The 21250-nt window shown below is 41.7% G+C and overlaps 2 protein-coding genes across 4 annotated transcripts in view; one reads left to right on the top strand and one right to left on the bottom strand.

The window, feature by feature from the left end:
• Positions 1-1388: 1388 nt before the first annotated feature.
• On the top strand, positions 1389-12820 carry LOC308074290 (transforming acidic coiled-coil-containing protein 3-like). Of its 2 annotated transcripts, XR_013932084.1 has the most exons (18): positions 1389-1517; positions 2834-2996; positions 3363-3490; positions 3574-3620; positions 3722-5195; positions 5336-5399; positions 6025-6214; positions 6508-6566; positions 6666-6796; positions 6933-7014; positions 7646-7795; positions 7951-8018; positions 8104-8147; positions 8255-8427; positions 9265-9371; positions 9468-9588; positions 9732-10102; positions 12728-12820. XR_013932084.1 is itself a non-coding variant. In XM_080413680.1 (17 exons), exons 2-17 carry the CDS (start codon positions 2835-2837, stop codon positions 9795-9797), a joined length of 3066 nt encoding a protein of 1021 aa, XP_080269806.1. In that variant the 5' UTR covers positions 1389-1517; position 2834; the 3' UTR covers positions 9798-10235. The 2 variants fall into 2 exon arrangements, 1 of the variants encoding a protein (XP_080269806.1); XM_080413680.1 differs by lacking the exon at positions 12728-12820 and having other exon boundaries at positions 9732-10235.
• The window catches only part of LOC308074291 (fibroblast growth factor receptor-like 1), a 29353-nt gene continuing 19463 nt past the window's right edge, over positions 11361-21250 (bottom strand). For both annotated transcript variants that reach the window (XM_080413681.1, XM_080413682.1), the window contains exons 4-7: positions 15573-15659; positions 15176-15460; positions 14016-14369; positions 11361-13038 (exon numbers count right to left, since the gene is read on the bottom strand). In XM_080413681.1, coding sequence (XP_080269807.1) covers positions 12596-13038; positions 14016-14369; positions 15176-15460; positions 15573-15659 — 1169 coding nt within the window. In that variant the 3' untranslated portion in view covers positions 11361-12595. The remainder of the gene's footprint in view (positions 13039-14015; positions 14370-15175; positions 15461-15572; positions 15660-21250) is intronic.

Raw genomic sequence — 21250 nt, forward strand, 5'->3', positions numbered from 1 at the left:
GATTTCACATTTTTTATTTAGATTTTTATTAACGGGAGAACAATGGCTTCCGTTATTGCATCGCAACTTTCCAGAAATACAAAGCCTGCTGTTTCTATTAGCTTGGATTCCCCATCGATGATGTCACTGGTAGACGGGTTTCTGAACTGTCCACAGCCCTCCTCTGAGACACAGACTGAGTAGAAGAACATTTTACAGTTTTATCATGAGCATTAGTGAGGACCAATTATATGAAGACAGGTTGAATATGGGTGAAGTCGTCCTTTAAGTACATTTTGAACTCTGGACTTTTACTTGTAACAGAGTGTTTCTACATTACAGAATTTATACTTTTACTTAAGTAAAAAAATAAATAGAGTAGGGCAGGCCTACTTTTTCCACCACTGGTAGCAGTTACTCCAGAAGATGGCATTAATGCAACACAAAGGATACAAGCTGCCGTTAAACCCCAAATAAGTCTTGTACTTTTACAGCAGCCTTACTTTGTAATAGATGCAATATATTTTATCAATTGATATATTTGATGCCAAAATATTGCATAAATTGATATATAATATATATTATATTTTCCACGTTGTTTAGGAAGCGTACATCAATGAAACATAAAATAAGTAGCAGGGTCTATTTATTTTTTGTTTGTTTGTTTTCTAATGTTTTCAACTGTGTTCACACAAAATACTCAACAGTTGTGTTGTTATTTTGTGTCAAAATACAAATTTAATAACAAAAATATTCTGCGCACTTGCAGCAGAGCTGATTCTGAATCATATATCCGCCCGATACCAGTGTTGCCAGGTTTTGCGAAACAAACAAGCAACCATGTCTATGAAAACAAGCCCAAAAGAAGCGTCACATGAGCGCCTTAAACCGCAGTGGCTATTTGAAAATAGCCGATCTACAAGCTCACAACGCGTCGCGATGCGACCCCTTGTGAGCTTGTAGATCTGCTATTTTCAAAACTATCTTGAAGACATTTTGAAAAATGTGGAATATTTTTTAAACGTTTTAAAAACACAAATCTTGTATGGGGGTCCCTGGCATAAAATATTTTCAGATGGGGGTCCACAGACAAATACATATTCATTTGGGGGTCCTTGACATGAAAATGTTTGAGAGCCACTCAAAGTTTAAACAACATCAGGAAAGACGGACAAATAAGGAAGTAGCCTTCACTTTAGAAACAAGCCCAAAAAGCCGCAACCATCAATATTTATTTACAAGCAACTTTACAGAAAAACAAGCCCATAGTCGCTTATAATAAGCGGACATGGCAACACTACCCGAAACGCTATTGGCTATTTCACAAGGAAGTGCATTTTCCTAACACTCGTGACTCAGAGATCCAACGATCTCATTGGTCCTCAACTCCTCATTCCGTTTAAATTTGTAACCGTTCCACTGGAAGACGAGGGCATTTCAAACGTGTTTCAACCTTAACATTGTCAAGTTGTTGTCAGTGGATCAGAGCGCTTTGGTTGGAAGGGCGTACCGTTTTAACCATCCACTTCTAGTTTGAGGTAGGTGGTTTTAATTGCCGTTTCAAAGTACGCATTTTTATCTTCTACATGCTAAAAATATACATTTATACGTTGTATTTGTATATCGCTCACTTTGCCCCCACAGGACCCCAATGGAAACAAGCCACAGTGCTTTCTTGGGTTCAATCCTTTTAGCGTTGTATTTAAACTGTCGTTTTTGTGCTTTTTTTTTTGCAAACTGTTGATAAAGCATTCAATCAAGCAATGCCACTGCTGTGCTGTCGGCGCACGACGGTATAAAATAGTTGATTTGGCTTGATTGAAGCGCTCACAACAACGTCGGCTATTTCCGAATACATAAGGCCTTAACGCCTGCGTTAATTTGATGTATTTCCAAAGGTCACATTTCGTGCCAGTTGCCACATATTTGTTTACATTAAATGAAGTGATGACATTAAACTCAACGCCCTTGCCGTTTGTCCACGGAGGAGAGATTGGAGATTAGCATGGCAGTCAGCCCATGATCAGCAGTTTACTTACTAGTAAATGAAACCAGGGAATCGAGAGTAGCATGTTTAATCCTGTCATTCAGGGGGTTTTGCGTGTTCACTGATGAACCATTTATCGATCCCCACCCTGAAATCCACGCTATAATCCAACAGGGTAACATTATAGGGAAAATGTCAGGAAAAACATAACGTCATTTTAGCCTGGAACCAAGCCATCCAGGCTCCTGGTGAATCATGACCAACACATTTGATTCTGTGTAATTTTTTTGAATATTTAATGATAGTGTATACTATATTTACCCTTTCTTTGCGGGTTTCAATTTGTTTTTGGACACAATCAAATGTTTCATGGTTTAAATTATATGGTATAATTCACCAGGAGCCTGGATGGCTTGGTTCCAGGCTTAAAATAATTAATATAAATATTTTTGGCCTCTGTATGGAGGACATGAGTGGGCTTTCTATCTGTGGCACTACAACATGTAGTGCCACAGCCCTGCTATTCCCTATACTCACTCTCACCACCACTAACTTCAAATTCAAAATATAAAGTGATTACCATCATGTTTACCCGTCGAATCGGCCGCTTGTGTTCTGAAATATCCTCTATTGTTTAATAAAGATTAAGAAGTGTTTAATCTGTACCTGCATTTCACCATGTCACGTGTTGCAGCAGATGAAAGCCGATATTACACTAGAGGGAAACAAAGAAATGCAGTGGAATTCAGCCATTACATGATGCTCACATGGTCTCCAGTTTATTGTCAGTTGGACCCAATTGTACTTTGTCCTCAGCGTTTAGTCAGAAGTTCAATGCCACTTAGCTCTCCATCTCCCTTAAAACAGGATGACGTCTGTTGTGAATGATGAGAACCAAGGGCCCTGTCCTGAAGTGAAGCACATCGATTCAGTCCTGGACATCTTTGCCTTGGATCAGCCGACCGGGAGACCCTCCATTCTGCGACAGTCAGAGAACCTGCCCAGCAAGACTGTAGCAAAGGGAGTGAAGGTACAGAATTGAGTACAGTACCGTATAATTTTGATTTACCTTAAAGTTTCACCACCCTTTTTGACTTATCTTACTTAAATTATGGTCACAGGTTGTGTACCCTTATCCTACAACTATTAAGTTTTGTTAGTCTTGAGCAGTGAGGTGTATTCATTTTTTCAAGTGCATGTTTAGTGTTGACATTTTTTATGAGAGTAATGTTGCTGCTTTTGGACATCCGTCACTTAAGTGTGACCATATAGATTTCACACTCATCATTAGAAAGATGATTGCAGGCAACACAACATTTTAGATTTAATTAAAAGTTCCAGTTAACCAGCTATACAACACTGACCATAGTATTTACGTATATGTATGTCAATCCAGGTTTGTTTTCAGACTCCAAGAAGAGACCCAGTCACCAAAAGAATTGTATCTCCTTCAAAGACTGGCAAGATAACAACCCTGGATGAGTGCACAAAAGCCATGGAGTCCTTACAGTTGGATAAAACAAGGTAAATCTTCAGTTTCTTATTGCCTAATATTGTGCTGACAAAACTATTAAGATGGCTAATCGGTTCTCTTTTGTATCTTATAGTACTTTGCCTCAGGAGGTCACTGAGCCAGTTGACGGGCCCAAAATTGGTAAAACATCCAAATGTGAATATCCTAGCATTTGCACCTCTTATTTAGCTTTCAGAACTGCTTGGCTAATGAAGTGCATCCCTTGTTCACTTTGTCCACAGAGTTAACACCTTATCCTGATGACATGCCCATACAAAGCAAGGGTGGCTACAACTTTGATTTTGACAACTTGGATGCCATGAATCCATTTCAGGCGTCTATTAAAGTGCCTAACTCTCCAACCAGGCCTGCCATCGAAGACATTCCTACAGGAATAAAAGTACCTCAATGTGGCACATCAGAGACTGTGTCAGGGGAGATTGCTCAAACCGAAACGGTACTGGATGATACACTTCCTATCACCCCCTCTATGGAAAATTCACTTGCTAATATGTCTACAGACATACACTCCACAGACAGCAGTGTGGTCATAGTGTCAAAAGGAACGGCTGACAAGGAACGAGATTCATCCTCCAACATGACCGATGAGGAAACGCCTGCTGCCATGTCTTTCACTGTCATTCCAGAAGAAGCTACAGCCAATTATTCTGTAGAAGATGCTCCTCTGCCACCCAAAGGCTCTTACAATTTAAATTTTGACCACTTGGATTCAATGAAGCCTTTCATGTCGGGAGGATCAAAAATGCAGAATTCTCCTCAGGTTCCAGAAGAAGCTACAGCCAATTATTCTGTAGAAGATGCTCCTCTGCCACCCAAAGGCTCTGACAATTTGGATGTTGACAACTTGGATTCAGTCAAGCCTTTCATGACGGGAGGATCAAAAATGCAGAATTCTCCTCAGGTTCCAGAAGAAGCTACAGCCAATTATTCTGTAGAAGATGCTCCTCTGCCACCCAAAGGCTCTTACAATTTGGATTTTGACAACTTAGATTCAGTCAATCCTTTCATGACGGGAGGATCAAAAATGCAGAATTCTCCTCAGGTTGGGAAAAAAGTGCCATGCAGTGACCCACCGGTTAAAGAGTCGGTGGCAACGGATATGGAAAGCTTAAACAAGGTAGACATACCTGCGAAGCTGGTGGCCACCGTGGTATCTGACACCCCTAAACCAACGGAGGATGACTTCATATCCCAACCCGCTGGTGCTCCTCTTAAGGTTATGGAAATCATAAACAGCGTAGACATACCAGATAATCCGGTAGCCACTGCAGTATCTGACACCCCTAAACCAACGGAGGATGAATCCGTGTTCCAATCCACTGATGCTCCTCTTGACGATGGCCCAGTGAAACTTGAGTTCAATTTTGACGATGGTTGTAATGTCAAGCGTAAGCCACCACCCAAAAGGTTTAGTAAAAAACCACCTGGTCTGAAATCAGCAGAGAGAAAGCCTGCACCTGAAAAGAAGGAACCCACCCCACCAAAAGAATCTCCAGTCAAGCCTGCGGCTGATGATGTCGATATGGCTCCTATTCCAAAGTCTTCTTACTCATTTCAACTTGACAAGTTTGATGACCCAAACTTCAATCCCTTTGGCACAAATGCAAAGATGAACAATTCACTGACATGTGGGGAGAAGTCCAGTCCTGTGGGCAAGGCACCAACTCCAGTCAAAGAGATTCCCCCTCCTGGGTGGTATGTTGGGCTTTTTTAACTCCTGTAAAAGGCAATCAAATTCCTCTGACCAATGCAAGTTTTGAAGCACAAAATGCTATATTTGTAACCCTGTTAATTAACAGTATTCCAGCTTACGTGTGTGTCTTTGCTCTCTGTAGTACTGGAGATGGGAAAGATGACATCCAAAAGATTGCTGGACCCACTCCTGTTGCCTTGAAAGAAGTAATGAAAATGATCTAAACATCAATTAGTTGAGAGAAAAATAAATATATATATATATATGTGTGTGTGTGTGTGTGTGTGTGTGTGTGTCTCCTTGCACACTTGGTTCTGAACTCCAAAGATTGAGCACCCTTTCTAGAAGTCTTTTTAAAATTTACAAACTGCTGTTACAGCTGGACAGTCAAAGCATTATAAGCAGTGGTGGACGGTAACGAAGTACATTGTTTTCAGTATCTATACTTTATGAGTATTTGTATTTTGACAAATATTGTACTTTTGACTCTACTACATTTCTAGGAAAGGAAAATGTAAAGTACATTATAAACCACTTAGACCTATTTAAAATATAGTGAAAATAGAATTGCATTTTCACTATTGATATCATTAAATTCAGAAATGCTTTGATATTAAAAATAATTTACTTTGAGTTCTACTTTTGAGCACTTTGTAAAAGCATGGACTACAGTACTTTAACTCAAGTAGAAATTTGACCGAGCAACTTTCACTAGTTGAGTAATATTTGACCAGGAGTATCTATACTTCCACTCAAGTACTGGGGTTGAGTACTTTGTCCATCACTGATTATAAACCAATCTTTTTTTATGTTTTATTTTTTTCTTTGTAGAATAATGTGACCACCAGTGATGAGAAGACAGAGAAGACAGAGACTGCCCCTGGCCCTGACTTGGGATTTCAGCCTGAGATTGAGCGACCTGTGTTAAGTGCTCCTGAATTCATTACACTGGGTCACCTTGATCAGAACTCACAGACTGTGCTGCCAGAACCCAGTGAGGAGTTTGTTCCTGGAACCATGTGTAAGTCAGATGGTCTCACATTTTAGGACACTTGTATTCAACCTACAGACCTTGAATGTTTACTTATCTATTGTATTCTCAAGTGGTACATTTGAGGACTAATGTTTGTTTGTATATTCAAATATAGAGATAAAAATGTTTTTAAGTCAATTATGAAATTGTAAGTGTATCATCTATTTTTCTCTACCGTACATTGAATTGAATATTGGCTACCTGAATTTGTCCTCTTTAATTTAATATTGGTCTAAGAATTGTATACATATGAGCTTAACTTTTATTTATCTTTTCCCTAGTCATGGCAAATGACTTTGATGGTCAAATGGACTACCTGGAACAATTTGGGACTGGCAGTGTGAGTGTTGCCCTCATGTTTTAGTTTTCTTTTCTTTTTTGTACAATATTACTACATTTACATTGTGTTTTCTTTTTGTTGCTAATCTGCTGTTAACAGTTCAAGGAATCTGCACTAAGGAAACAGTCCCTCTACCTTAAGTTTGACCCCCTGATGAAAGAGAGCCCAAAAAAGCCAGTTGGCCCTGGTGCACAGAATCCTATCCCTCGTCTAGCCCCCTTTGTTTCACGGTATGTTACACCACCCTCACCCTCCAGATGCCCTAGCTCGACTGATGAGTTGAGTGGAGTTTGGTGGCTAATTTGTTCCATGCTGAGAATAGTCTTTACTTAAAAGCCAGTCAATGAAACTGTGATTTCTCTTCAGTTTGGAAGCTCCACAGATGGCTGATACAAAGGCTGCACAATCAAGAGAAGAGGATTTCAAGCTAGTTGATGTCCTAGCAGCAGTAAGTCCTCTCTGTCCTCTGTCACATTTGCCATCGCTATACTGTAATTGGTAATACTTGAACCATTCCTGCAATATATGCAAGAGCCTGCTTTTTCTGAACCATCCATCACTGAACTCCTTGTTTTTTCTTAAGTCGTACATCACTAAAACTGTCTACCCCATCAGTAAAAACACTTGGGCGGTCACACCGCACTTTTATTCTACCTATGAGGGCAGATTCTGCCAATGCATTTCAATGGGATTGGAGCGATATGTGGATTTCTGCAACAAACAAAAAAACGCTTTCCCATTTGCAGAATCCGCCCTCATAGGTAGAATAAAAGTGCGTTGTGGCCGTGCCCTAAACAATGTTTCTGCTAGCACCAAGGAATGTGAAAGTAAAGGTCAGAGGGAAGCGGTTTAACCTTAGGGTGGGATAGAAATGGGAAATCAGTTCTCCACTGCACAGCATACTGTACTTGGTACTGTATTTTGTTAAAGCCTAAACATTTTTTTTTTACTTCAATAATCTCAAGCTCTGAAATTCATGTGATTGTAGTGTTAAATGGAGTGCTGATTTGTGTTGCCACAAAGCTGTTGAATGTGAGCCTCAGCTTTAAGCTGTGTAAACTCTTCTCATTTTTATTTAGACTGTGGATCCATTTGTCCAGAACTCTGAAATGCATGTGTGCAGAGTCGCTCCTCTTCCCCCGCCAACAAATACAGAGGACGCAATAGTTGAAATGTTGCAATACAGTCAAAAAGACATGGATCAAGCCATTGCTTTGGTTCAGACAGAGGTAAGTTCTGAGCAGTGTAGTTTTGGTGGATTTGATTCTCATTGCCCCTGTTTATGTATAACTTTTAGTGTCAAGTTAACCCTCTTGAGTATTAAAATAATTGGATTAATTAAATTCAGACATGCACTGATTCTAACAATATATTGATTCAACAGGCAAATGAAAAAGATAAGCAATGGAAAGCTAAATATGACAAGCTCTTTGAAGAATGGGAGGACAAGAAGTAAGCCATTTATTACTGTTATTTGCTACTTTATCAATACATTTTATTCATGTTATTTTAAACAAATTGAAAATTTCTTGCACAGGAGAATAATTTCTGAACTCGAGAGCTCAAGTGCAAAGATGAGATGTAAGTTATTGAAACCAAATTTGTATTTGATGGCAGTTTTTCTGTGAACGTGTACTAGCCCCTATCTTTATGGATCATTATTGTTTTTCTCTGTCATCACCTATTAGCTGCGCAAGAGAAAGAAAGCCAGAAAACGGAAACAAGCCTCAGGGAGGCCTTGAGGGAGGCCTTGCAGGAGAAGGAACAAGTGCAAACGGAGCTGAGTAACCTGGAGCGGTCTTTCTCTGAGGTCTTGAAGAGACTTGACAAATATAAGGAGATCATTGCAGGTTGCAGAAAGGTGAGTACTCATCACAGCATGACTTGGAGGTCATGCTGAACATATCAGATGTTTAACGTGAATCGTGTTATTCTGAGAAATGAGAACATGTTGAAGATCTGACTTAACACTTCTTGCACTTGTCTTGTGTCAAGAGCTAGCACTTGAAAATCACTTCCAGCCTGTGTAAAGCTTAACGAATTGTGTAGTTTTACATACAGTAGGCTGGCATGGAGAGAGCGAGTTCCTAACGCACAGAACACATTTGGAAGTGTTTTCACATGTCCTCCTCCATAGGCTCTGTGCATAATTGTAGTCCCAGGGTTCTAAATGGAGGCATATCCATTTTCCATAATTTTCTCACTGGGTAACCAAGACAAGCCAACTTGATTTGATTTCCTGTAAATTATGATCTTTGATTTGATGGTCTCTGCAACAGATTTGAACTGCAAGTGGAAACGCATATCACCTCCATATGTGTTTCCAGTTCAAGACTGCTGCAGAGCCAATCAAACAATGCTATGGGAAAATGATCCAGAACAGGAAATCGGTATGCCACCTTCGAGAACCCCAGGACTACAGTTATGCACAGACACAAAGAGGAATATGGGTGAAGTTTGCCTGGGGTGCCCCGGTGGCTCACCTAGTAGAGCGCATACCATTAAGGCTCAGTCCTTGCATAGCCGGGCCAGGTTTGAATCCAATCCAAGGCTCTTTGCTGCCCCAACTCTCACCTGCCACGATGTCTCTATTATTACTATCAGGCTTACTATAAAGGCTTGAAAGTGCCAAAAAGTTTTGATTTTAATAAACTTTATGTTTTAACACTGAATTTTGTTTTATTATCTGCCTAACTAGAATGAAGAAACTCTAAAAGCATGTGCTCAGGATGCCCTGGCCAGGATCAAAAAGGAGGAGCAGCGCTATCAGACACTGAAAGCCCATGCAGAGGAGAAAATTGAGATGTAAGATTAGCTAGATCCTACCATTCTGTTTATTGTATGGGCCCTACCAAGACACTGGTTTTGTAAACTGACTGCACTTGTGCTGTATGTTTTCAGGGCAAATAAACAGATTTTCGAGGTGCGGTCAAAGTTCAAGGCTGAGATGGTGGGACTTCAAGCCCAGCTACGCATGGAGCAGCTAAAGGTCCAGTCTCTGGAAAAGAGCCTTGACCAGAAAGTAAGTGAACATTAATAAGAAGCAGAATAAAAATGTCATGTGTTGAAATGTAGTTTATTATCTACTCTCATCTGTTTTGTAATATTCTGAAGATATTCACTTATATGTTTTCTGCCTTTTTCTCACCCTTCTCTGTACCTCAGGGAAAAGAGTTTGAAGAGCTTAGTAAGGTCTGTGACGAACTCATCTCAAATGTCCAGAGGAGCTGAAAACGGATCATCATAATATTGTCCTGCTGTTTTGTTATTGTTCTGCTCTTATTGATCTGTTGTGATTAACTTATCTAAAATGGCCAGAGGAGCTGAAAACGGCACACTTTGCTTTGATTGTTGTCTGGCTGCTGCTGGGCGAGGTACTCCTCATAGTTTATGGAGCTCATGTAATCTTTGTCTGGCCTGGAAGAGGTGGACAACGGGGCTACACAGCCTTGATCTGTTGTGATTAACTCATCTAAAATGGCCAGAGGAGCTGAAAACGGCACACTTTGTTTTATTGTTGTCCTGTCCTTATTGATGTATACTCTTCTCTTCTCTCTTTTGTAGCTGACGATTTCTTGGAATATTTCATGTAAATAAAGTTAATACTGTTTTGATTAGATGGTTTAAAATGTCTTTTATATTTCCCATTATTAATAAAGCTGTTAAACATATTTTTGTTGTTGTGCTGTTAAAAAGAAAAGCATATGAACACAAATGGCTTCTAAACGAAGTGGCAATGTGTTTGTGGTAAGAATTTAATCGGTTTGACCTTTGAAACCACATGGGGGCAGTGTTGATTTAAATGTTCACTGTTAACTTGTGAGTTATTTTCTTTAGCATTCTAATTGATGGCTATCATGGTAATATGGCTGGTTTACAAGGGTAACAGCAAAGTGCAATACTGCGTAGATTATTTAGGTTCTATGAATGCTTTTTTTAACCAAATAGGTAGGAGCTATTAAATGTATATATTTCCTCATCTGTCTGGAGCCAATGCTCATCTCTTCCTGCAACGCTTATAACAAAACAAGAGCTGGCTCAATACAATGCTACCCTTCTTTTCGGAGCAATCACAGGGTCCTGTCACTTCACTCCCAGAGCAGGACAATGCACTTCCTAATGGTGAAAGGAAATCCTACCTAGATTGGAGCTGAATGAGGTGGTAGTGTGGACTGTGGAGCAGAGGAGGGGTTGCAGAGGGTTTATTCTCTTTCTTAAATGGGGAAGATGCTAGTCGTCTGGTGTAGTCTTGCAGGGGCCATCACTCATCTAAAAACGACAGAGTCCTCTGTGTCCACACGCTATCTATTCAGTCATTCATGCCATCAGCCACTGTCTGAGCTGGCTGCCCTCTGTGTCACCCTCTGTAGACAAGTCAACTAGGCTCTTCTCGCCATGTCACAGGCGGAGCAGAAAGCTGACCTGCCTCTGCTGGGTCTTCCTAATGGCCCTTATCCATTAGTATGGGGCCATCTCATTCACAACGATTCTGTTTCTTGATCAGCAGGTGGTAGCAGTAGTGCTGCTACAATATATTAAAGCCAAAAAACATCCCCCCACTCCTGGGTTTTGGTTGTATAGGCCAATGTTTTGGACAAAAAGCTGTGTAGCCACCACGCAGACATACATTTGCAAAAGGCCAGACAGAGGGCCAACAAGCTAGCGTGTGATCCACCCATTGATTGTATAAAACAGGTAGAGACTGGACCCATTGAAGAAGATTCAGAATAACTCTTAAATTGACTACCATATGGTTTTAAAAAAAAGACTTACAATTTCAAGACAGCAACTGCAGCTATTTCAAGTCCTTTAATCAAACTGCAACCAAATCATCAAGACATCAGATGATTTAGTTTTTGACCTTTTAAGAGAATATATTGTACAAGATTGTCAAATACAACCAATTACATACAACAATACCTAAATGTGATTAAACTGGCAGACAGTACTCAAAATATACTATACACAGCTACAGTAAACTTTAATAAACTTACATATGTAAAATGCCGTACTCTGAAAAATAAACATTTGATACATTTTCTTAGCAAAATAAATTAAATATTCATGACTGAATTTGAATATAAATGACTACAGCTTCATACATTGTGGCTGGATAAGTTTGCAGTCCAAAATACACATCTTTTCTAGTCGTCACCAATAAGGGTATATCTGGGGAAGCATTTACCTCTGACTAGTGGTGGTAACCTCAGAAAAGTTTTGAAGACTCAACTCCAATTAACATGCAACACGGAAACACAATTCTCCCATCCCTTGCAGTCTTAGGCAAGGTTTGCATACCTCAAAAGGGTTAAGTTAGGCTTTCTGGTCTACGTATGTCTTACTCTGTACTGAATGGCAAGTAAGCGAAGGACAAAAGTCCATCAGGGATGGAGATAACTAAATTGAAGGATAGTGGTCAGTGATGTAATGTATGTGCATTCCAAACATTATGTGACAAACAAAGGACTACCTGAGTAGGAGCATTAAATCCAGCCCTTTTGTAAATCATCAGTACCGCTTGTATCACCATGGCCAGTCACAACACGCAGAGCCTCTGCTCTAACACAGCTGTAGAAATGAAGGGTAAAACCGACACCCATTTTGAACTTCACCTCAAATAGAGATGGGAAAAGAGCAAATCAAGTTGATAGGCAGATATCCTCTAGTTAGTCTGAACAACTGCAATTTAACCCGCACACTGAAGAATCTCTTGGCCTTTTTAAGTGCACAACAACCATACATTTTAGTGGTGTGAGGACGTGGCAGGTGAAAAAGAAGAAGCACCCAACATGGACATTAGCAGGCGCTAACCCAAGTTCTGTATCACTGACCACTGATATGTTAATCACTAGACACTGTGCATTCACTTCAAATATTGTCCAGTTGTAAGAAGGGTTTGGCACAGTTTAACAGTTTATAGAGCAATTCCAGGTGTATATTACCAAAGAGCACGTCTCTGCATTCAGTCCACAGCTCATATAGTCCCTGTAAAATGCTGGAGCAATTAAGGGGGGTATTTGGCACTAAGGCTAACACTGAAAATGAATGTGTTGATGCTGATGCACTTTCCCATCCACGTGGGAGTGAGTGTGCGTGTGAATGTCAGTGTAGATTTTGGGGTATATTTTGTTGGGGAGGGCTGACCCCCCTTGGCTGAGGAGGAGCTGCTGCTGGGCGAGGTATTCCTCATAGTTTATGGAGCTCATGCAATCTTTGTCTGGGCTGGAAGAGGTGGACGACGGGGCGACACAGCCCCTCTCCCGTTCTCGATAGGGCAGCCGATGGGAGCTCTGCAACGCCTGAGCAGCCGTGGCCGGCGTGCTGGGAGGTGGACAGTGCTTCTTACTCTGGCAGAACCACAGCAGCACTGTGCCAAAGATGAACACCATCCCAGCGGGTATGCCAATGATGACAGGCCAGGGGAGGGTGCTGGAGGCTGGCACAAATATGGGGGTGATAGGAGGCTTGGTGTCTGCAAAGGGAGAACGGAAAGAAAATATCAAGTTTCTTTATTTATTTTTATAGCATTTCTACTGGCTCTTATTACGTGCGTTGTATTTTATGAATGTTACAGATGCAACCGCTTGACCTACCCTTTCAATATTTTTGAATGAAAAACTCAAACACTAGTTTTTTAAACTAGACAAAGCTACTGATATAACACTTTGAAGTATGTAGTTAGTTCTTTTGCTCCCCTAGTTTCGATTGCCAATTCGCATGTGTACAGCAGTCCTGGTTGCTGCCAAGCCCCACAGTTGTCCTGGGGAGGGTGTAGACAAACCACATGCCTCCTCCAATACACATGGAGTCACCAGTTGCTTCTTTTCACCTGACAGTGAGGAGTGTCACAGAGAGAGCATAACGTGACCCGAGGTTTGTGCCATCTTCCTCAGATCCCCTCCCCTCTGAACAGGCACCCTGACCAACCAGTAGGAGTCTCCAGTGCGGCGACAAGGACAACAATACCCTGTTGGCATCCCCCACCCCTGCGAACACTGCCAGTCTCTTCGGTGAGGGTCAAGTGTTTTTATTTTTTGGGCGGTGTAGCCGCCCCTATAAGTGGGGTTGGGACATCTCATTAGTATTAGTTTCCTGCACTGTGATTGGCCCAGCTGGCCCAGTTAGCTGTACTGTGATTGGCTGACTCTATTGGCTGACTCTATTCAGCACTGAGATTGGCTAGCGAGACACATGATGACATTAATAACCTATAAATAAGATTATGGACTTCCAATTTTTTTGGGAAGTGAGCTTCCATCACTATGATGACCAATAAAGATTCTTTTCAATAAATGTATTTCTTTTTTGAAGTGAGCTTCCATCACTATGATGACCACTGTGATGACCACACCGCCCACTTCACACTGGGTGTGATTTTTATTTTATCTCTACGTATATTTACAATACTGTATAATGTGGAAGTGAGAGGTGGCGTTACACAAATCTCACCTGGAAGCACGGTAAGGAAAGCGCTGCGGAAACTGTAACCCATGGTGTTGGCACCTAAACAGATGTACATGCCAGAATCTTCCTCTTTAGCCCGGGTAATGAGCAGCTTGTTGAGGTAGGAGCCGTCGGGTCGCGACCACACCTCCCCCGTGGGCAGCACCACAAAGCGGTGGTCGCCCACCTCGATGGTGGAGTTGTAGCGGCTTTCCTCGTTGGACTCCACACGCTTGAGCCACTGAATGACAGGCTTCACGTCACTCCGCACCTTGCACTGGAACGAGGTGGTGCCACCATAGTCCACTGTGGTGTTGACCGGATGAGTGCCCGTCAAAATGGGCTTGGAGTTTGTCCTTTCTGTGTAACACACACACACACACACACACACACACACACACACACACACACACACACACACACACACACACACACACACACACACACACACACACACACACACACACACAGTGAAACAACTGTCAAAACACACACACACATATTAATTTTGACATGCCAGACCTTCTGTGCATAGAACAGGCCTTAGTTGTCTGTACTGTTATTAGCCCCAGGCTTATAACTTGTAATTAACAGAGAAGGAGAAATACCACATGTAACACAAGAAGTATGTGTGATTAGTTTCCTCTCTCTCTGCTCCTGGTTGTACAGCACACATTTCTCAAGGGGAAGGGGGGAGCTGGGGGTCTGGCAGACAGCTGGACTTTAATCAGCTCCAGATTGGGTGGAGGGTCTCTGGGTTGAAGAACCCCTCTCTCACTCTCTCTCTCTTTCTGCATCAAACACCAGAACCCAAGCCCTGACTCTCGGGCCTCCTTCCTCAATATGCTTTCCATACACCATACACATGATTACACAAGCACATCCATCCATGCAGCAGGGACATGAGTAAGATTTGTTGATCAAACTCTGAAGCTGGGAGTAGGAAGATCAGAGAGAGAGAGTCCCTGCAAAAGGTTATGCTTCTTCCACAGTCAAATCCAAGACCTAACATTACAATGATTATCTAAAAAAAATTGTTTTTAAAATTTCCATTAAGGATGTCCAAAAGTACAAAGAAAAACCAAGACAAACTGCAGCAAACATTTAAAGTAATGCAGGTTACTCATCAGTTATTACTGAGATATTTCCAGGCAGTTGATACTTACGTATGACCTCAACTTTGTACGTTGCATTGATCTCTCCTGCACGATTGGAGACTCTGCAGGTGTATCTGCCGCTGTGCTCTGGCGTCAGATTCTTCAGGCTCAGCGTCCACTTCTTCTGTCGCCCCTCGCCGACCTCGCGATCCGTCAGAGGCCTGTCATCCTTCAACCACACAATGTCTGGCCGCGGATTCCCACTCGCTGTACACTTGAGTCGCACCGAGCTACCCACTGGACGAGCTATCACCCTCTTCCTCATCTTAGCGGGCTGGGTGAAGCGAGGCCGCACTTCAGAGGAAATAAGAGGACATTATGCATTCAATGCCTTGCTGTTTCTTTCACTGGACACTCTGGAGGTGGTGTGAGATTTTATAATGCTGCATGGTGAGAGAGCGCTTACTTAATTTTCCTGACAGGCCGTCAGGGCCCAGCTCAGACTCTGGCCCATCAGCTGTCCCTGGGCCAGTCTTATCAGTACCAGAGTCATCTGTTGACAGAGAAAATATGGTCAGTCACTGGAGAGCTAAAAAAAACATAAAGAGGAAAATTGTGTTCTTCCCCCAAGGGATATAAAGTAAATAAAACTTGTGGCACAGAATTCAAGCTGGTTATAACATGATGGAATATCATCATGCTGCATAAAGGTCTAGAGGTTTTCACGAAGGGTGATGACAAAGATTATAAGATAAACAGTCTATGATTTCGCTTGTGGAATAAAGACTTATGTGGCCATTTGGGCGAATATCCAAAGCAGTTAAACTGTCTAGTCGAGCTCTCAGCGGACAACTTTTCTCACTTACTTTCACAGCCTGCAAAGAAGACGGTAAACACCTTCTGAGACAGTGCAGAAAGAGCCATAGTCTACGTAATGTTTTAGTCCTTGTCTCAATCCAAACGGCAGTAAGGCTTTAGTTGTACTTCATTGCAGTACTGTGTTGCTTGACAGAAATGATGTATTTAATAATGTGCCATTTTTGTCGGGCTACAAAGTACACCTTGAGCCTTAGACCTTTCGGTTGACACATCTTTACAACGTCATAGACAAAATAGTTACAGCAAACACACAAAGCCCAACAGGCACTGTAAAGCAGTCTTGGCTCTGACTGAGTAAATTTAGCATTTATAGATAGGATCCTCTAAGCGGGGTGCACGCTAAGGTCACACACTGCAGCAATTGGGAGTAACATGATCAGTTTTCATAAGCCCGGTTCCAGAAGACAGCTGTGCAGTTTATGTCACTGGCTGGCCGGCTGACATCATGCAGTGGAGCTAAGACAGGGCTTACAGAAAATATAATGAGTGAAACCTAATAGACGGTTTGTAATGCATATCCACTTTGTGAGTTAGGCATTGATGAATTTATGAAGCATATCAAATACACTGCCATCCCGTGCCACTCTCTGCAATGCCAGACTTTAAATGGATGATTATGGATTATCAGTTAAAGAAGAGATGGGAAGCTTTGATATGATACTACCGGGTTGTCACTTAACATTAGATATGGTACTCATGTCATTCACAATATGTCTGACCTTTTAAATATAACAACCATAAGTTAGTGATTTATCTGCCTTGCTGGGGGCCAGATAAAGCTCATATTTAGCAAACGTGGATCTATAACGCACAGCTCAAGGAACAAAGCCCAACATGCTGTGCAGCTAATGTTGCTAGTTTTGATTTCAAGTGCAGTGTAGCCTCAAGTTGAATTCCTCTAAATGCAGTTTGGCACACTTGATTCCCCCTTAATGTTTGATGGGGGCAGGTAGAGGGGCCAGATGTGACTTCTAACCCCCCCCTTAGTCCTGCCGCCCTCCCAAGTCCCCCAAACCTCTCTAAGCTCTCTAGGGTTCTCTGGGCACAAACCCTCCATTGTCTGTCCCCTGTAGCACCAGGCCCACTCATGATGTCATGGCTATTTGAAGGGCTTTAACTGGCCAACTATAATAACCCATTCCTTTAAAAAACAGCCTCTATTGGAAGAAATATTTCTCTGTTGCTCACTTGGGCTCTGCGCATTCCTGCCGGTTCCTGAACCTCCCAATCCAAACAGAACATAGTCCCACACTGCCGGGCTTTTCTTTCTGAGTTTTCTTTTTTTGGGGGGTTCCTGAATCTATTTCCTTTCCACTTTTTGGAGATTCTGAGGAACAATGGTGCCTTTTATGAGTCTGTGTGTGTTACAACTATCCCTAGCCACTATTGTCTTTAAACAATGTTGGCTGACCAGACTTGCAGACTGGAGGGAGGCAGGACATGTCATGGCAGTCATATAACTGTTATTTTTGGAACAGAGAAAAATACAATCGTCAATAAATACAGAGAGACCTAGAGACCTCTGTGTCTGCCCCACCCCCTCCGTGTCCCCCTCTACTTAAGACGCTCTCCATTCTTCATAAACTGGCGTACATTGTGTGGAACAGAAATGCAAATAGGTAATCAATGAAATGAACGCTTGCACTAAGTAAGCAATGAGCTATGTCAGGCTGTTTAAATGACAAAGTAATCACATGCCACCATACAACTGTGATTGACACCATACAACTGTGACAGCCCATTCATGTTCATACTTGAGTGTTTTAGCATCTGATGCCATCTCCTCCCTTTTCATTCACAAACCCAGCAACAGGAAGTAGGTCACTATGCTCTCTCTCCCCTGGCCTTGTGCGCCAGCTGAATCACAGGAAAAGGCCCCTTGATTTGGGGGTCACAATGAGCTCCAGATGTTGTTGGGGACATCGTAATGTCCAGAGAAAGTTGTGTTGTGGCCTTGCATCACACTGGAAATCTCCAAACAGTTACCACATGTGATCAGTCACATGGAGGGCAGTTTATCCAACGGCTGGCCTATAACATCTTCTCCGGAGACAGCCAAATTAACGAAGTATGTACTGTGTGTGAAGTGCCAATGTGTGCAGACATTAATTTGTTCTCTTATGAGCCTGTATATGAACTGTACTCAAATAAACATTAAAATCACATGCCGTTAACTATTTTAATGCTGCTACAATGCTTGTTCTGGTCAAAGCAGCTGAGGAGTGATAGGTGACGTACACGTCAGCCAGTGGGTGGAGGTGGGGGGTGTGGATGGGAGGTGATGGGGGCCAGTTGTCAGGAGACCACCCCAAACATGGCCCAAACAACCAGCTGGGTGGATTGAGGAGGCGCCATGTTGCACTGGCTGAACAGATTCTTGGGATAGCTCCGGGGAGGACTGGCTGTCCACTGGCAGATGGAGAGAGGGATATCTCTCCAGCCTCTATGGAACCACCCACACCCCCACCCTTACATCAGCCTACAAAGGCCCTCACTCTCTCACCTTCTCTCAAATCTCACTCTGCTTCCTTACTGTCTCTTTATCTTATGGTCTTTCTTCTGCTTGGCTTCTCTTTCGTAACCCCCCCCCCCCCCCCTTCCCCTTCCCTGGCGATTGCAGACCATAATGTTTAAAAAGTATGTTGCTCACTTTGGGCCTTGAGCTTGAAAGGCTGCCAGGATTTCGTCGCCACTGTTCCCCTGAACGACAGTATAACTGACTGCAGTTGTTTCTCTTTCTTTTACATTCTGTGATCCAGTAAAAATAATAAACCCACATGATGGATACTGTACATAGAGCTATGCTGGAAGCTACCCCTCATTTACAGCCCTTCAAATAAATAATCCCTTTGCCCCTGCTCTCTCTGAGCAGCCGAGGCCTCCCAGATGGTCACTGAGTTACCTATAATGCAACGAAATTAAAATGCCTGACAATTAGCTGAATCGAGTTTAATGGAAAGTGTTGCTCACGATAATTGTGCACCACAGGGCTGTTCTAAGCTGTCGGTTCTCTCGGCCCGATGACTTCAGTCCTGTAAGTGTTTTGAAAACGAGGCTCCCCCTAATCTTCCTGGTGAAAAAGCCACTCTGAATGCAGTCCTCTCCGTGATGGAACAATTATCTATAAAAACAAACGGAGTGGTGATGGCTGCCAGTCCTTGGCTGGGATGTTAGACGAGAGAGCAGAAACAGGGGAGGTTAGGGGGTGGTGGGGCCGGCTGAGGGGGGGGGGTCTCTGTGGTCTAACAAAACAGAGATGTGGAATGGCTGTTGAGAGACTAGTGTTGGCCTGTCACGCATTTCACCACCACCAGAGGACAAGTAGGAAATGGAACAAACCAGATCAGGGTTAAGAGCCAGGCCAAATGGTCTCCAGCGAACTCCATAAAGGGCAAAAACACACCACTGATAAAAATCTCATGGAAATATGCTCATAAGGATTTAAAAAAAAAAACGCGATTGAACTTCCAAGGTTTTTTCTTCCTCACGTAGTCACAGAGTGGGAAGTCCTGAATGTAGTCAGGTTGAACGGATGACCTTGCGACCCCTCATGGCTTCATCACAGTGGTCTGAAATACTTTTCATTCAAGTCTTCATTCTCACTTAAGTCACAGTGCGATGAAGCCAAACCAGATCAATCATATGTGGCAAACACACCGCAACACTGCTGGGAGAAATATGTTTTCTATCAACTGCAATGAATTGACAACGTGATTTATATACAGCAGTAGCGTGTTTGCATATATGTTGCTTGTGTATGCACGTCTGTGCACATGCACGAGGGGCATGTCATGATGAAAGAAATTCTACTTCATGCCTCCCAAGTTTGAGTTGTTGGTTTTTATTCCTAACCTCAGATCAGTAAAAATGACATTTGCTATCATTGTAAAAGACAAATATGTCATATTATTTGATTGAAGCATACGGTAAAAGTTGCTATGAATCCCATGTCTATAATTATAGTTATAAGCACTCACTTACAAGTACTCATAATGCAATCATAACACATTATAATGAAATGTATAATTACATAAAAGGTCAAGTATTATAGTTTACTAAGTATTACAGTTTACTTTATAATTACTGGTCACTCAGACTTTTTCTTTTGGCCAGATTAATAGTGTATTATAATTCTCATAGTAGTATAATGTCATAATACATTATAATCAATGTTATTATCCATTATAGTGTGATTTAAGTAACTATATAAGTGGATGCTTTAAATATATGCAAGAAAAACACCCAAAATGTTCTTCAGGAATGTCAATACTTTACCTAAAGCACCCATTGAGCACTTAATGTGACTTATAATCACACTATGCATTAGAAAATGATTATAATGTATTACAACTATGAGAATTATAATACACTATGATCCTTGCCATAAAGTAAAGAAAGTATAATAATACTTGACCCTATAAGTCAATTACTATTATTACTATTTTTACTATTACTATTATTGTTATAAAGAATTGTGTTTATTTATGAATGCTTATAGCTATAATTATACAGCATTATAAGCCGATTATAATGCATTATCAGTATGTTTCTAACTCATTATAGACATGGGATGCATAGCAAGTGTTACCGCATACTCTCAAGTAAGATGTAAACAAAGGTCAGGAAAACTTCTGCAATGAACTCGCTCTCCATTCCACCAAGTCTCACCTCACCCACACACTGGTCCTCAGCTCACTCAAGAATATTACAGCCAAAACTGAGATGCTTCCCAAGAGGGATTTCTGTTTTCGAGGAACTTGAAGTAGTGATTCCATTAACTCTCATTATATGGTGAAACAGGTCTCAAAATCACACTTTTAGCACATACTGTAAATAAACACACAGTTCTCTTGCACAACAAAAATTGATAGGTCAACAATATTGGTGCAAACCGAGCAACGACAATGGTACCAGAAGGCAAAATAGGCATAAAAAGTACATGCTTTTTTAAAGCAAGGTCCTACTAAAGGTTCTACAACATTGCTTTAATGACCTGAAACATTTGATTGACTGTTCATCAAAACAATTACATAAATGGGGTGGAAAATCAATGGCTCATTCTGAACTATGTGATATTTTTCTATGATGGGTTGTTGATGGGTGTCTGTGATATCAAAAGAATAAATTTAGATGTACTTGAAGTGTAGACAGCCACGAATGACTTTCGTAATATATTGCACAGCTGTAATGTGAACCTTGACATTATAGCTTGTTGGAACTTGGAACTCTCTATCTCCTGCCTTTCCAATGAGCAGATAGCCCGCC

This window comes from Gymnoscopelus braueri (genome assembly GCF_963280865.1).
Source record: "Gymnoscopelus braueri genome assembly, chromosome: 19".
In the NCBI taxonomy this organism is placed as follows: Eukaryota; Metazoa; Chordata; class Actinopteri; order Myctophiformes; family Myctophidae; genus Gymnoscopelus; species Gymnoscopelus braueri.